The 18,571-nt window shown below is 35.0% G+C and overlaps 1 protein-coding gene across 1 annotated transcript; it reads right to left on the reverse strand.

Annotated features, from left to right (window-relative positions):
* Nucleotides 1-14,049: 14,049 nt before the first annotated feature.
* On the reverse strand, nt 14,050-14,511 carry LOC108319130 (uncharacterized mitochondrial protein AtMg00860-like). The gene has a single exon (XM_017550162.1). The coding sequence runs from the start codon at nt 14,509-14,511 to the stop codon at nt 14,050-14,052; it is 462 nt and encodes a 153-aa protein (XP_017405651.1).
* Nucleotides 14,512-18,571: the final 4,060 nt, after the last annotated feature.

Here is an 18,571-nt window from a genome sequence, read left to right on the forward strand (position 1 = left end):
TTATGACTGATGAGTTGGGATTTACAAGTGTAAGTTTTGGACGCTTGATTCATAGCGGTGATAATGATGATGATGAACCATACATTCAGGCGTCAGAAGCACAAATGGTATATTATGTAGATTATGAGTTTGATAAAAATTGGTGCATCCCAATACATATAAAGCCTAGAGATTTGTACAACATGGGTGAAGATGATGTTGACAATTTTCATGAATGTGAACCATTTCAACAACAAAATTTAGAAATATTATTTCTAGATGATGAAAGAAATATATCGTTAACAAGGTTTTAATTTGAATTATTAGTTATTATATATATTGTTATTCTGTTTATTTTCTTGTTTATTATATTTATAGCTGGTTTAAGTTTTATTTATGAAATTGTTTGTAGAGCACCTGAAGATGAAGAGAATGATAGTTAAGAACAATGAGACACAACATCATACACAAGCACATAATACATGGGGTCATATAGTAAATCATCCACCAGCACCTCAAAGTGCAACACCTAAAGTCCAATCATCTCCATCTCTATCTACCCCTCAAAGAAGTAAGTTCCCTTTACTGGTTGTTTAATTAAAATTTATTTATGTTGTTGAAATTTTTTGACATTCATTTATTTGTAGAACATACAAACTAAAGTTACCTCCGACAAGCCAAAGCCTATGCACTCTTGAAACCATTCAGCCCCCAAATGCAATTGGTGTTCAATCAGCAAATCAAGTATTTTCGTTTGGTCAACCCCCAAATGAAGTTATCCAGTCACCCGTTGAAGTTGATGTAAGTGTTCTTTCAAATATGTTAAATATGTTCTTTCAAATGATAAAATATGTTATCTTAGCATATACTTTGATGAATTTTGATAGTCATGTTGTGACATTTCTAGGAACCAGAAGTACACCTTAAACCTAAAACTAATTAGAAAAAAGAATTTGTCAATATAATTTGTTTCTCTGTTGCTTGCATCTGATCTCTATTCCTGTCAACTACATTCATTTAATCTGACATTTAACCTTGTGTAGCAACAAGAAAATTCACATGTACAAGATGAACATGAACAAGATGAAAATCAAGATATTTTGTTGGAAGTGCAACAAGAAAGGCCATCAACATACAAGAGATCATGGTTGGTTGATGTTATTGGTAAGCCACTGTTACTTATATCAATAAATATTGTTGAAGTTCTTTCACACAAGGGTATTTGACACAAATTTGATTTCTTCACATATGACCAATGCAAGATGACTACCAAACACTTAAAAACAAATGATCTTTGGAATTTGCCTCAAAATGAAAGGATTATTTTCCGTTGGAATGAGCAGTATCAACCAATTGGAGATGGTGGCGCATTATTGAATTGGTTCTTAGGGAGTATTGCTAGAAACTTCAAGGCATTCCCTATTTGTTATTCTACTTGGAAGAAGATTCCTAAAGATTACAAAGAAGACATAATTCATAATACCATTCAAGTAAGTAATGTAAATTTTCAATTCATAATTAAGTTATTTGATAATTGTTGTTGATTTTGATTAAAATATGTTTTGAAGACAAAGTTTGCAGTTAATTCCGATATTCAAATCAATTACATCTTGAAATTGCTTAATCATAAATGGAGAGATTCTCGGCAAGAATTGTGGCAACAAAGAGATGATGACACACGTACTAGAGATGAATTGATTGCCATGGCTCCAGAAGGAATAGATAAAGATCATTGGGCATCTTTTGTTGATTATCGACTTGATGAAAGAACAAAGGTAAAACCTAAATTTCTTTTCTTAAAATTCTAATATAATTTATTAACTTTTTTTATGATAATGAGATTGCCCTAAAAAATAAACACAATAGGACAAAGCAAACTTTTGCTCACACGAGGGGTTCGAAGAGCATTGCAAGAAAGAGGGAAGAAATGGTGAAGTAATATTGTTCTTTAGTTTTCTATTTCTCATTATATTTATGACACACTTAATATGTGTTTGTTCATTTTCATAGGAAAAAGAGTGTGGAAACAAAGTTAACAGAGGAGAAGTATGGATAGCTATCCATAAGAAGACCAATAGAGCTTATGCCAGTGATGAGGCAAGGAAAATTGGTGTAAGTTATCTAAGCCTAATTATGGTATAGTTACATTTAAATATGTCATGAAGTATTTTTTTCAGTGGCTGAAACTAGTATTGTAATTTATTTGGTGCTTTAGGTCTTACTATAACGATTGAATGCATTCTGGTGAATTGTTGTGAAGTAATGTGTTGACAAAGATGAAATAAAACCTGTTGAATGGGTACAATTTGTTGAAATTAGTGTCATCCCCTTCATTAGACACTAGAAAACGACACAACCAGACAAAATAGGAAACCATTTATACATTGTAACCCTCTACATTAAACTCCAAAGCCTTCATAAAAAGTAATAGATAATTTTTTTACATAAGTGAATCCCCTACCCCGCCATACTAGAAGAAAAGAAAAAGGAGACTTCATTTTTATTAGGTGAGAGGCATTGTCTGACAGCGCATAACACCTAGCGGTACCCAACTTTCTTCTCTTTTTTAACTTGTTAGTGTTATCCATATCAAACACCGAATAACCAAAAGTTACGGCAAATAAAGAAAACATAATCTTCACGCATTTTCTCTTTCTTCCTTAACACTACAACCAATCATCACTTCCAAACATTTCACACCTTTCTCATACTGCAATTATCCTCCATTACACTTACCGTCTTTTCCTTACTGCAAACCACAAAATCATCATATTTATAACATAAATAAAAAGACATGAATCAGATACCTGTAGGCACTATAATTCGTTTATGAAATGATTAACGACTCTGCACACACAGTGTTTCTTTTCCTTAAACCTTAAACTCATTTCTCCAATCATCATTCCTTTGTACCCTCTCCATCAAGTATAGAAGAAATGATTAATACCATTTATTACAAAAAAATATATAAGACAATACATAAAGTAAAAGAGGTATACATCATCATGCCAACAAATATTTCTCCATAACAAAAATTGTTGAACTATTGAATAATCTTACTGTATTGAATAATCCCTAAAGCAGTAGACATTAATTCCTTAAGAAACTGTTGAACTTTCTCAGTAGCATGTTATTCAAACACTATGGCCACATTAGGGAAATTCTCTACTTTGAGTAAGACTAACTATTTAAGTACTGGAATCACATTTAACTATTTGAGTTATATACAATTTTTCATTTTCTTTGTTGTATTTTTGCTCCTCTTAACAAAGGAATCTCACTTATTTATGTATGGCCTTGTTGTTTTGGAATTGTGCACTTGTTTTCTTTGATTTAGACAATTTCACTATTTTATTAAATGTTGAATGTAGGAACAAATTGAAGCATATGAATCCACAACATCGTCTCAATCAAAAAAAATATCCAATTCAGATTCATTGGCTCATGCTTTAGGAATCCAAGACCATTGTGGATGCGTTCGCGGTCTAGGTTTGGGTCCTTGCCCATCTTAAGTCTTTGGAGTCAAAGTTCGTTCTCATAGTGGATCATCTTTAGCTGCCCCTTTTAATGATGAATTACAAACTCAGGTTAATGAATATTTTATCAATTACTTGATTTGTTCCTTTTATGATTAACTTGTTAGGTATCATTTTTCTTACTTTTTAAATAATTTCATCTGTTACAGGTATCTTCATTGACATCACAAGTCAATGAAATGAAAGATATGATAGCATTTATGTTGCAAAATTATCAAGGTCAATTGCCTTCAAAGTTTTCCGTATTTCAACCATCGGTAATAATTGCTAAATTTATTTGTATGATTTTTTTTTTAAATATATAACCAACTAACTATTATGTTATATTGTAGGTATCTGATCAAAGAAGCGTGTCAAACGATGAATGTAATGAAGATCAAGAAAATTAGACATGCATGAACAATTAGTTATGTCTCTATTGATATGCAATATATGAATTTTTGAGGATGCAAATATCACCTGCCATCCTTTTAATTGTGTATGTATTGATATGCTAGTATCTTTAAGTGATTTTATTCACATGCACTATGCAGTCACCAGTAGCAAAATTAGTAACAAGTTTGAGCATGATAGTGTCAATAACTTGATTAGTAGTTGACATACTCTTTATACTCATCATGACACTGATTACAAATAAGAAATTTGAGAAAATTTGAATTTAGATATCCTATTTTAGCACCTCCTCACCTACTTGATTATATTAGAATCTTGTCCTTAATGTTGTATAGTTTTTACTCGTCTTTAATTTAATCACCACATCTTCTTTTAAATCAGTTTTCCCATTCTCAGATGTTTTGAAATTAATTTCTTCTGCTAATATAGTCCATAAAAGACATTTTACATTGATCGACAGAACATTTAAAGAAGCACCTACCAAATTGAAAAAGGTGCACATAATTTGGTTAAATTGGCCATTTCAATAAAGAAGTAATATATACAAAAAAGAAATTTCTACCAGGTTATCCAGATGAAAGTGTTATGATAGAAAATGACAAAGGGAACTATTTCAACAATTTTTTAAGTGTGAAGACAAATTTAAAAAGCAAAAAAGAAATGTTAAGGAACTAAAACTTTAATTTAACCTTTACGTCTTTAATTATCTAAACATGAAAAACTAATTTGAACTAGAAGCATGGAGTAACAAATGTCACGACCAATAAAAATTTGAACTATCACTACATTTTCGACAATTTTGTAGGAAATCCTTGGAAATCGTCGGTTAAAAGAAACTCCAGCTATTCCCAACGGTTTGCAAAAACCCCTGGAAATAATGGCGGTTTTTCCATAATCCCGGGAAATTGTGGCGGTTTCATACAAAACTGCCGGTAATGCTTAACGACATTGCTTTTTCCCGAGACTCTTGTAATCGGGGAAACCAAATTTTCCAAGGATTAAAACCGCCAGAACTCTAAAAATAATCCCTGAAAAAATTATAATTTTTGTAGTGGAAGATGCATATTTTATTTTTTAATAATGTATTATTTGTTAATTTTCAATTTTATAATAACGTACATTAATTATAATAAACAATTGGTTTGTTATAATTAATGTTAATGATAATTAATTGATAATATAAGATACTGTACGTTTTATATATAATGATTTGACTATAACTATTCAACGTTAGACTTCGGAAAGAGTTTTAATTAAGTGATTTAAGAACTAGTATTTCACACCATATAAATTATATTGAATATAGGATATATATTTGGATTACAATGTTAAAGAAAACTTAATAATATTCTAAAATTTCTTATAAAATATTTTATTTTTAATATTTTTATTATGATATAACAATAAAAAGAAATAGATAAAGGGTTTTGGAATATTTTTTTTTAAATATAACTAAAATTAATTTTAATTTGTTACAAAATCACTAGGAGTTAATGAATTAGAAATAGTATAACACCCCAAATTCTCACACTGAAATTTAATAGATAATATAATTATTGTACATTTATTTTACTATCATGTCTCACACGCATAAAGAGTGCATACTGAAAAATACATTATGCTTTCAAACATCACATAAAACACTCATATTTTTTTTTATTTCTTAAACTATTATTCATTTTTTTGCTGCCTCCTGCTTAACTTGTATTGATTCAGAAGTCGTTCCCTGAACCTTTGTATAACATATACATTATACGATAATCGCAAAAATAAGATTTTCGACACAAACTAACAAGTAACATGCAACTATTATTATACATAATACATTCACCATTATTATACATAATACACCATTCTAAAAAGGAGACAGTAACACTATTTGTAACACCCAAAAAATTTTTTTTCTAAACATCTCACACACAAATTATTTCATTAAAAATAAAAACCTCGTACAATATTACAATCATCCATTTAGGAGTAGTATAGTTCGTACTGGAAATACATTAATTTTTTTTTAACATCATTACAACACTCCTAAATTTATTTATTTATTTCTTTAAACTATTCTTCATTTTTCTGCTGCTTCCTCCTTCACTTGAATTGGTTTGGACGTTGTTCCGGCATCTGCTCCCGTATAACATAAACGTTATACGATCATCGCAAAAATAAGATTTTCCGGCACAAACAAACAAGTAAGGGTGAGCTACCATGCAACATTCAAAGAAAAGCATTACACTATTATCATATGTAATACATTCACCATAAATTCATGCAAGATGCAATTATCATACTAGACTCTATTATCCGGATATAATGTTGATGGAAGTCTCGGGTGGTCATGCACTTGTGGTGACATCAACAACATAGTTATGGCCAAATATAATATATCACATCACCCACAAGGTTAGTCCATTAACGTCTATGAACATAGACTAGGACCTCCTACTACTCTCACCATATAACACATCCTTCTCTAATTGAGACTGGACAATTATTAGAGTTTTAGGATAACCACCAACAACAGGACCCTCAACATCAACATATACACTAATACCATACCAATATAGAATCTCTCCATGAGACTCATATCATGCTCATATTCCTCAACTCATATCATACTATTACAAAATCTCCTCATAAAACTCATATCATGTTCAGATTCATAATTTCATATCAACATCATAAAATACATTCAACACAGAAATCATAAAAGATAAATATATTACAAACAAATTAACAATAATAAAATGTTACTATAAATGGTCACCGGAGAAGAATCAAATGTTTGACAATCATTAAAATAAACTTAATAAAAATTCTTGGGGAAACAAGAAGTTGAATCTGGCAGAGCCGGTTAGACAACTTCTTATCCTTTCAGGAAGATGCAATAAAAATTAAATAGAACAATAAAAGTTTTGGGGAAACAAGAAGTTGAATCTGGAAGAGCCGGTTAGACAACTTCTAATCCTTCCAAAAATAAAAACGAATAAGGAAAACAATATAAAGTATGGGGAAACAAGAAGTTGAATCTGGCAGAGCCGGTTAGACAACTTCTAATCCATCCAAAAATACAAAAATAAACAATTAATAGCATACATATGGCATAACATAATCAACATCACATTTTACATCTATCATACTTGGATCTAAACACAGAAGCATGTTCTCATCCAAAATTCAAAATCATACAGAAACAAAATACTTCACATTCAAGATTTAAGATCAACCAAAAGCAACATATACAAGACTCAAAATAATACCAAACAAAATGTAACTCCCCTTACCTCTATTCCAGACTTAATTTCCTCCTCTAAAACAGTTCTCCGAAAACTTCCAGAATTCCCCCTTTGCAACTAAAAATTCCTCCAACTCTCTTCTCTCACAAATTTTTCTATAATTTTGGTGTAAGTTTCAGCCTTCCCTCCCTTGCTATTTATAGCCAAAAAAATTTTACTATTCATTTTTTTACTATTTATTTTTACTATTCATTTACTATTACAAAAATATTATTTTAATCACCATTTGCTAAATTCTTATCTTTGATGATTCAATTCTACGTGGAGTGTTTATCTCCTCCACAATTTAATTAATTTTTTTTTACTATTCACTTTTTTTTGACTATTTACTTTTTTTTTACTATTCACTTTTTTTTTAAACCTCTAAAACTACTCCAATCCTTTATCTTAAATTGTTAATTTTTCTTATCATAAATTTTATTATTAATTTTATTTTCTACCTTTAAAATTATTACTACAAAAAAAAATAATTGATATTATTTATTACAATAGATAACATTTTTTTTTGGACTTTACATTCTCTCCAACAACAAATTTCGACCTCGAAAATTCTACACTTCATAAAAAAAGATGGGGATAAGAATGTTTTACATCATCTTCTAATTCCCATGTAGAATCACCTGTTTTCCTATCCCAAACTACCTTGACTAAGTTGATAGTTTTCCCTCTAAGCTCCTTTGTTTTAGTGTCTTCTATACTAATAGGTTGCACTTCTACAGATAGATCATCTCTGATTTGAATATCTTCTACTTCTAAGATGTGAGAAGGATCATGAACATATTTTCTTAGTTGAGAAACGTGAAAAACTGGATGGAGTTTGCCTAACTGAGGAGGTAACGCCATCTCGTAAGCGACTAGCCCAATTCTTCTCAAAATTTGATATGGACCAATGAACTTAGGAGAAAGTTTCTTCGAACGAAGAGCCCTTCCTACTCCTGTAGTTGAAGTCACCTGCAAAAAGACATGATCTCTGACTACAAACTCCAATGGTCTCCTCCTTTGATCAGCATATGACTTTTGTCTGCTCTACGAAGCCTTCATTCTTTCTCGTATCAACTTTACTTTGTTTGTGGTCTATTGTAGTAATTCAGGTCCTATTAGAGCCTTTTCACCGTCCTGGTACCAGCATAGAGGAGTTCGACATCGTCTTCCATACAGAGCCTCGTAAGGTGCCATTCCAATACTAGCATGAAAGCTATTGTTGTATGTGAATTCCACTAGAGGAAGTACTTCATCCCAACTACCCAGATGATCCAATACACACGTTCTGAGTAGGTCTTCTAACGATTGGATGGTTCTTTCAGATTGTCCATCGATTTGGGGATGATACGCAGAACTCATTCGTAACTTGCTGCCCATAGCTTCCTGTAGAGTTTGCCAGAATCTAGAAGTGAATCTTGGGTCTCGATCTGACACAATGCTTGAAGGGACGCCATGCAATCTTACTATCTCTTTTATGTACAGTTGTGCGAACTTAGCCATTGACATTCTCAGATTTATTGCTAAAAAGTGAGCAATTTTTGTCAATCGGTCAATGATAACCCAGATAGAATCATTACCTCTTATTGTTCGTGGTAAATGTCAGAGGCGGCTGCAGCGGAATGGTTAGCGTGGAATAACAAACCAAGAGGGTTTTTAATTCAAACGTGTGCCTTTTAATTTCTACTCAATTAAACTTACTTAGCAATTAATATTGACAAATAAAGAGAGTAAGGTTGAGAGAAATTTGCACAGATGATTTTATCCTGGTTCGGATCTTACCAATCCTACGTCCAGTCGCTTATCTCAAAACAAGATAAACAGTTTCACTAACACAAAACAATTACAAACTACAATCACAAAGATACAATTTGTAAGAGTTTAGAAACCACCTCTCTTGATACCACAAGAGATGAAACTACACCTCCTTTGAGTCTTCACAAAGGATGAACACCTCCTCCGAATACTTCACGAAGGATGAACACCTCCTCCGAATACTTCACGAAGGATGATTCTCTTCCGAACACCTCCTTAGACACACCAAGGATGAACCGGCTATTTCCTCTGTCACCGTAGCAGCACTTCACCAGCTCCACAGACAAGAGTTTCACAAGCCGAACAAGAACACACAAGTCTCAAGAATTTCTGAGTATTTTGAGCACAAGGGAAGAGTTTCTGTGTCTCTGGTTCTTGTTGAGAGGAAATGAGAGTCTATTTATAGACTCATCCAAAGACTCTTCCATTTTTCGTTTTCAGCCTTTCACACTGTGTTAATCGATTAGCTACAGTGGTTAATCGATTAGCACCCCAACGGATATTCCAACGGCTCTTAAAACGGCTAGTTTTTCAAACGGCTCCTGTGTTAATCGATTAACAGCCCTTGTTAATCGATTAACGTTAATCGATTAACACCCTGTGTTAATCGATTAACACTGTAATGCTGGGCTTCTTCATGGCGCACTGGAACAATCGATTAACACCCTCTGTTAATCGATTAGCACTGCACAGTTTTTGCTTTTTGGTTTATTTTTACATCACTTTTGAATGCATACATAAAACTACTAATTTTCCTATGTTCATACAATTATTACAAAAGGTTACAAGTCTTCAAAGATCATTCTTCATGAGTCTTGATTGTTCTTGACTTGATTTGGACATCATCAAAACTTCATCTTCATCATTTTGCTAACAATCTCCCCCTTTTTGATGATGATCAAAACCTTCTTGATTTAAAGCTTTTGATAATAATCTGTATTTAAAACACAACTTAAGGAAGAAAAGGTGCATTAGTGAATAAGCACAAATTGCACAAATAGGCAAATAAGCTTTAACCATTTTCTCCCCCTTTTTGATCATAATTAAAAAGTTGTGTTTGATGTTCTCCCCCTAAGATAATACTCCCCCTTAATAAAAGCATGTATGCATATGAGCTAAAAATATTTCAAATTTAAAGATTCATTCAAACATGCATAATAGGATATTTAAAGCAAATATTTTTAGGAGAAAGAGCTTATAAAACATTGTTTAGATCTTCATCTTGAGGATTGTCATCATTCTTCGCTTCATTTGTTGTCTTCTACAAATCTTCATCATAGCCTGCATGTAATTCAACTGACTCAAGAGGTTTTGCCTCAAGGTCTACAATTTCATCAAAGACAACATGCACACATTCTTCTATTTCAAATGTTTTAAAGCAAAAACATTTTTTAAAAAAATATTCTTAAATATGAAACATTTGGTACCCAACTATTTTGTATGGGTCCTTTGGGTTAGATTTAGAAAAAAGAAATCATTTTATAACCCAAACATATCTACCACTTGGAACACCATAATGCTTAATTTTACATTTATTAGATGTATGACCCTTTTTCATACAATAAAAGCATGATGCAACATTTGTGTTCCTAAAAGCAGTTCCTTTTTGTACCCAAGTTCTACGGGTTCTATGATTATGTTTAATTTTAGGAACATACTTATTTTTAACAACCTTATTTTCATTAGTTTTACTACATTCTCCAGTGGTTGTATTTTCAGAAAAATATTTGAATTTTATGCAAGATTTACATTCATTTTTAGCAACATATTTTTCTTTTTCATAATATAAAACCTTACTTTTTAAATTTCTAATTTCTTCCGCTTGATATAAAAATTTATTTTTCAAACTTCTGTTTTCTTCAGATAAATTTGTAAATTCAGTTTTCAAATTATCATTTGTTTTAGAGAAGTTTTCAGAAGTAATTTTCAAATTTTCATTTTCTTCAAGAATATTTTCAAAATTCAATTTTAACTTTTTGAAGTCCTTTTTCAATTTCTTATGAGCTATATCTAATTTTTCAGATTCTACTAATAAAGCAGCATAAGTATCATGCAGTTCATCTTCATCCATATGACTATCATTATCAGAATAGTGTGAACTACTTACTTGGCTGACGTTATCATCATCTGCCATCAAACAGATGTTTGCTTCTTCATCTGAGTCGCTTGAATCTGAAATGGTCTCATTGTCGTCTTCCCAGGCAATGTAGGCCTTCTTTTTCTTGAAGAATCTTTTCTCCTTCTTGTCTTCACCCTTCTTTTGATTTGGGCAGTCTGCTTTTAGATGCCCCTTTTCTCCACAGCCATAACATCGGTAATTTGAGGAAGATGCTTGATTATCTTTCTTTTCGTACCTAAATCTTCCTTTACCTTTAGACTTCATGAACCTGTTTAACCTTTTGATCATGAGACTTAAATTTTCTTCTTCGTCTGAGTCTTCATCTTCTGATTTACTTTTGTTTCTTTCAACCTCCGACTTTAATGCCAAGCTCTTCTTGTTGTTTTTCGCTTTTGCTTCTTCTTCATCAAGTCTTCCAAGATCTAGTTCATGTTCCCTCAACTTTCCAAATAATGCAGCCATGGTCATTGTGTTGAGATTTTGTGACTCAGAAATTGCAGTCACTTTTGGTTGCCAAGACCTGTCTAAAGATTTCAAGATTTTAATGTTAAGTTCATCAGTATCAAATGACTTACCCAGTCCAATGAGATGATTAACAATGTTGGTGAAGCGTTTTTGAACATCAACTATTGTTTCCCCTTGCTTCATTCTGAACATCTCGTATTCCTGGATTAAGGTATTCTTTCTGGCTCTCTTTACATCATCTGTACCTTCATGGGTTACTCTAAGTACTTCCCACATATCTTGTGAAGTTTTACAAATAGAAATCCTGTAAAACTCGTCAACAGTTAAAGCAGATGAAATAATATTACGAGCTTTTACATCATTACCAAATTTTCTCTTATCTTCAGCAGTCCATTGGTCACGGGGCTTTGGTTCCTGCATATTGTTAATTGGAACAAAAGGACCAGATACAACAGCATCCCAAATATCTATATCAATAGATTCCATAAATATTTGCATTCTTACCTTCCAGAATGCATAGTTCTCACCAGTGAATAGTGGTGGTCTATTGATAGAAGCACCCTCTGCAAAGGTTTGATGCGATCCCGCCATTTGAATGACTATCAAAGCAAGCTCTGATACCAATTGTCAGAGGCGGCTGCAGCGGAATGGTTAGCGTGGAATAACAAACCAAGAGGGTTTTTAATTCAAACGTGTGCCTTTTAATTTCTACTCAATTAAACTTACTTAGCAATTAATATTGACAAATAAAGAGAGTAAGGTTGAGAGAAATTTGCACAGATGATTTTATCCTGGTTCGGATCTTACCAATCCTACGTCCAGTCGCTTATCTCAAAACAAGATAAACAGTTTCACTAACACAAAACAATTACAAACTACAATCACAAAGATACAATTTGTAAGAGTTTAGAAACCACCTCTCTTGATACCACAAGAGATGAAACTACACCTCCTTTGAGTCTTCACAAAGGATGAACACCTCCTCCGAATACTTCACGAAGGATGAACACCTCCTCCGAATACTTCACGAAGGATGATTCTCTTCCGAACACCTCCTTAGACACACCAAGGATGAACCGGCTATTTCCTCTGTCACCGTAGCAGCACTTCACCAGCTCCACAGACAAGAGTTTCACAAGCCGAACAAGAACACACAAGTCTCAAGAATTTCTGAGTATTTTGAGCACAAGGGAAGAGTTTCTGTGTCTCTGGTTCTTGTTGAGAGGAAATGAGAGTCTATTTATAGACTCATCCAAAGACTCTTCCATTTTTCGTTTTCAGCCTTTCACACTGTGTTAATCGATTAGCTACAGTGGTTAATCGATTAGCACCCCAACGGATATTCCAACGGCTCTTAAAACGGCTAGTTTTTCAAACGGCTCCTGTGTTAATCGATTAACAGCCCTTGTTAATCGATTAACGTTAATCGATTAACACCCTGTGTTAATCGATTAACACTGCAATGCTGGGCTTCTTCATGGCGCACTGGAACAATCGATTAACACCCTCTGTTAATCGATTAGCACTGCACAGTTTTTGCTTTTTGGTTTATTTTTACATCACTTTTGAATGCATACATAAAACTACTAATTTTCCTATGTTCATACAATTATTACAAAAGGTTACAAGTCTTCAAAGATCATTCTTCATGAGTCTTGATTGTTCTTGACTTGATTTGGACATCATCAAAACTTCATCTTCATCATTTTGCTAACAGTAAAGGGGTGACGAAATCCATAGCAATGCTATCTCATTTCCATTCTGGTATGTCTAATTGTTGTAGCAATCCTCCAGGTCTCTGATGTTCCACTTTTTCCTTCTGACAAATTAAACAAGCCGCTACAAATTGTGCTACTTCCTTCTTCATTCCTGGCCACCAAAAGGACTCCTTGAGATCTTGATACATTTTAGTCATACCGGGATGTATGCTAAAACGACTTTTGTGTCCTTCTTCAAAGATTAGCCTTTTTATATCTGCATTGTCTGGTACACATATTCTACTTCTAAATCTTAATACATCATCAGATCCTAGCCTAAATTCTTTAGCCTTATCTGTACCGATCATTTTTGTTATCTTTTTCAAGCCAAGATCCCACAATTGCTTCTCTTTAATTAAAATAAGAAAATCACTAGATATAGTTAGACTACTACATCTAATGAAATCTTCTCCAAACTCCATCTGTAACTTCAGGTCTCTGAACTTCTCCACCAACTCCTGTTCTTTGATCATCATATGAGAAACATGAATTGCCTTTCTACTCAAAGCATCGGCTACCACGTTTGCTTTTCCTGGATGATATAGGAGGTCGAAATCATAATCCTTCAAGAATTCCATCCACCGTCTTTGCCTCATATTCAGCTCCTTTTGGTCGAATAAGTACTTCAAGCTTTTGTGATTGCTGAATACTTGAAATTGAGCTCCATAGAGATAGTGCCACCAAATCTTCAAGGAAAATACCACCGCTGTCTATTCCAAATCATGAGTAGGATAGTTCTTCTCATGAGTCTTTAATTGTCTTGAAGCATATGCCACCACTCTTATTTCTTGCATGAGCACACAACCTAATCCCTGATGAGAAGCATCACAATAAACTTCAAACTTTTTACTTGGTTCAGGGATTACCAAAACCGGTGCACTAGTTAGCTTTTGCTTCAGCTCCAAAAAACTCTTCTCACATTTATCCGTCCAGACAAAAGGTTGATCTTTACGAGTTAGTTGTGTTAAAGGCGCTACTATTCTAGAGAAACTCTCTATAAACCTTTTATAGTAGCCAGCTAATCCCACAAAACTCCTTATTTCTGTTATAGTCTTCGGTCTTTCCCACTGCAACACTACTTCAACTTTTGTTGGATCCACTGCTATGCCTTGAGATGATATAACATGTCCTAAGAATTTCACTTCTTGCATCCAAAACTCGCATTTTGACATCTTTGCATACAATTTCTTCTCCCTCAAGATCCCAAGGATGGTCCTTAAGTGTTAGACATGTTTTGCTTGAGTCTTAGAATAGATAAGTATGTCATCTATAAAGACTACGACAAACTTGTCTAGGAATGGTCGAAAGATTTTGTTCATGAAATCCATGAATAGAGCTGGAGCATTAGTTACACCGAACGACATAACTACATACTCGTAGTGTCCGTATCTGGATCTAAAAGCGGTCTTCTGTACATCTTTTGGCTTCACCAAAATTTGATGATATCCAGACCTGAGATCTATCTTTGAAAACACCTGAGCTTCATGCAACTGGTGCAGCAGATCATCAATCCTAGGTAGAGGATATTTGTTCTTGATGGTTAGTTTGTTCAACTGTTTGTAGTAGATACACAATCTAGAGCTTCCATCCTTCTTCTTTACCAACAGTACAGGTGCTCCCCAAGGTGACACACTTGGTTGAATAAATTGCTTCTCCATTAGTTCTTCAATTTGCTTCTTCAATTCAATTAACTCTGCCGGAGCCATTCGATATGGGGCTACTAATACTGGTCCAGCTCCGGGTATTAAATCAATGGAGAATTCTATTTCTCGTTGAGGAGGCAATCCTGGTACTTCTTCTGGGAACACATCCCTAAACTCATTAACTATAGGAATATCAAGATTTTGTTCATTTTTCTCGACTTCCACATGAGTCAAGATAACAAAACACGAAGATCCTTCTTTGACTTCCTTTAACACTTGTTGTATTGACAACAATTTCGCTTCTTCAGGATTAGGGAAAATCAACTCCTTTTTGCTACAATCAATAAGGATACGATTGACAGATAACCAATCCATTCCTAAGATTACATCTAAACCTTGGAAGGGTAAAGATATAAGATGTACTTTGAACCTACGTCCTTCTATAACTATCGGACATTGAGGACACATCCTCGATGTTTTTATCAGTTTAGAGGCTGGTGCAGATACCATGAGATCATATTGTAACTCTCTCACGGGTAGGTTCAACTCTTGAATAAGAGTTTCAGACAAAAAGGAGTGTGTCGCTCCAGATTCAAATAGCACATTCAACTCTCTACCAGCTATCATACAACATCCAATGATGAGATTACCTGATTTTGCAGCTTCTGCTCCAGTCAAAGCATAAACCCTTCCAGTTGCTTGGGGCCTATTGTTAGTCCTTCTCTGTTGAATCAGTTGTTGAGGTTGAGTTGCTTCTCTTTTAGAGGGACAGTTTCTAGCAAAATGTCCTTCTGCTCCGCAAAGGAAACATTTGATGTGTGAAATAACTTGTGGACAAACGCTCTTGAGATGAGGTCCTCCGCAAACGTAACATCGAATTATTTTATGTTGGGGTTGCTCTTGATGATGATTCCTTTGAGGTTGCGGTCTTTCATTAGGACGGATCCTTATGTTCTGTCCAACTCGTGACCCAGATGGTCCTCCTATCCTTGGTGACTTCTGAACTTCAATCTCACTTATTAACCTTTCCACAGCTTTGGCATGTTCCACTAAAGCAGCAAACTCCTTAATAGTTAAAGGATTCACAGCTAGTTGAATGTTTGCTCTCAATCCATTTTTGAATTTCCTGCACCTCCATTCTTCATTTGACGGTTGGGTGTAGAAACGAACCAAGTGTTTGAACCTGTCTGCATAATCAGCTACGAATTTGTTGCCTTGCACCAGTTGCAAGAACTCCACCTCTTTCAAATGTCTCACACTGTCCGAAAAGTACTCAGCATAAAACTTACTCTTAAAAATTTCCCAAGTCATAATCTCACCACCTTCCTCCAATACTAGCTTTGTGTTGTTCCACCAGTGTACTGCTTCCCCAGATAGTTGATACTCAGAGTATGCCAACCTAGTTTTGGGTGGACACCTCTTTGCTTCAAATATCTTTTCCATGTTCCTTATCCAGAGATCAGCCTCATCCGGACTTGTTTTCCCATTAAAAATAGTTGGACGATGTTGCAGAAAACTTTCTAAGCTCCATTCCTGAACTCTCTGAGGTTGAGCTTCCACATGGGTGCCATTCTCGGCTAGTTGTCTTAAGGTTTCCACATGTTGTCTTTGGCTTGCTTCAGAATTTAGTCTGGTCGTTTCTAACTGTTGTAGGGTCGTTGCGTGCTGTTGCATTAAAGCAGCTCCCTGTTGTTGAAGAGCGGATGCGATAGATTCTAAAGCCCTTGCAAGGCTGGGTACCTTAGGGGTTTCACGGTTGGGTTGTCTACGAGCCATTTCTCTCTGTTCACATAGAGAATTATTGTTATTATGAGTTATAATATGAGTTTGTAGGATTAATCCAGAACTCTTAGGTCGTCTTAAGGATGAACCGCTCTGATACCACTAAATGTAACACCCCAAAAAAAAAATTTCTAAACATCTCACACAAATTATTTCATTAAAAATAAAAACCTCGTACAATATTACAATCATCCATTTAGGAGTAGTATAGTTCGTACTGGAAATACATTATTTTTTTTAACATCATTACAACACTCCTAAATTTATTTATTTATTTCTTTAAACTACTCTTCATTTTTCTGCTGCTTCCTCCTTCACTTGAATTGGTTTGGACGTTGTTCCGGCATCTTCTCCCGTATAACATAAACGTTATACGATCATCGCAAAAATAAGATTTTCCGGCACAAACAAACAAGTAAGGGTGAGCTACCATGCAACATTCAAAGAAAAGCATTACATTATTATCATACGTAATACATTCACCATAAATTCATGCAAGATGCAGTTATCATACTAGACTCTATTATCCGGATATAATGTTAATAGAAGTCTCGGGTGGTCTGATAGGTGTAAATTTTCCTTGTTTTTGTTCCTTAAATTGTTGTGCTTTTGAATAAGTTTAAGTGTTAATTCTCATGAAAAGTATATAATTGTTGATTTAAATGTAGTTTTGATTGTTTAAGTGTGTTTTGATGCTTTTGTTTGCTTATTTCGGAATAGAATAAGGATTGGATACTATCACAGACTTGGAGAGCGTCATTGGCTGAAGCAAGATGGATGGAATAACCAAGCCAACGAGAACGGACGTTCGACCAGCGAACGGACGCTCGTCTAGCGAGTGAACGCTCGTCGCCCAGCGAACGAACGTTCGTCGCCCAGCAAGTGGACGTTCGCCCAGCGAACAGACGCTCGTCGCCCAGCGAGAACGCTCGTCCAGCGAACAGTGGACGTTCGTCCAGCGAGTGCACGCCCGTGACCCAAAAGTAGACGCTCGCCTAGCGAGAGAGCGAACGCTCGCCCAGCGAGAACGCTCGTCCAGCGAGCTTTGGACGTTCGTCCAGCGAAGATGAAAAGTGGACGTTTGCCCAACGATCAATGGACGCTCGCCCAGAGAAGGACGCTCGCCCAGCGAACTTTGGACGTTCGTCCAACGAAGATGAAAAGTGGACGCTCGCCCAGCGATCAATGGACGCTCGCCCAGAGACGGACGCTCACCCAGCGAACTTTGGACGTTCGTCCAGCGAAGATGAAAAGTGGACGCTCGCCCAACGATCAATGGACGCTCGCCCAGCGACGGACGCTCGCCCAGCGACGGACGCTCGCCCAGCGACGGACGCTCGCCCAGCGACGGACGCTCGCCCAGCGAGAGTACGTTCGTCGCCCAGCGAAATATCACTTACAACCCTTCTCTTTAAAAACGCGATTCAGAGGCAGAAATAAAGAAGTCTGGAGGGGAGGAGACCAGAGGACGCTGCAAAGCTCGTTTTGGGTGCTTCCAAGGTGGAAAATCACCAATTTCCACCGTCCAATCCATGCTTTATCGCTTCTATGATGTTTATGTGTAGCTAGAACTCCATTTCACTGGGGTTGAGAGTACATTTCTGAAACTCTTTGTAATTTCTATATTAATGTATGATCTTGTATGAATTTTGTGTTCTATCTTTATTATTCATGCCTATGATGAGAATCTGAGCTATTTGAACGGTTAAATCATTGAGAAATGTATGAGACCGCGGACCTAGGATAGAACTGCTAAAGGATTTCGAGTCCTAGACATAGGAGGAAATTTTTAGTCATCTGTGACATT

This window comes from Vigna angularis, chromosome 5 (genome assembly GCF_016808095.1).
Source record: "Vigna angularis cultivar LongXiaoDou No.4 chromosome 5, ASM1680809v1, whole genome shotgun sequence".
In the NCBI taxonomy this organism is placed as follows: Eukaryota; Viridiplantae; Streptophyta; class Magnoliopsida; order Fabales; family Fabaceae; genus Vigna; species Vigna angularis.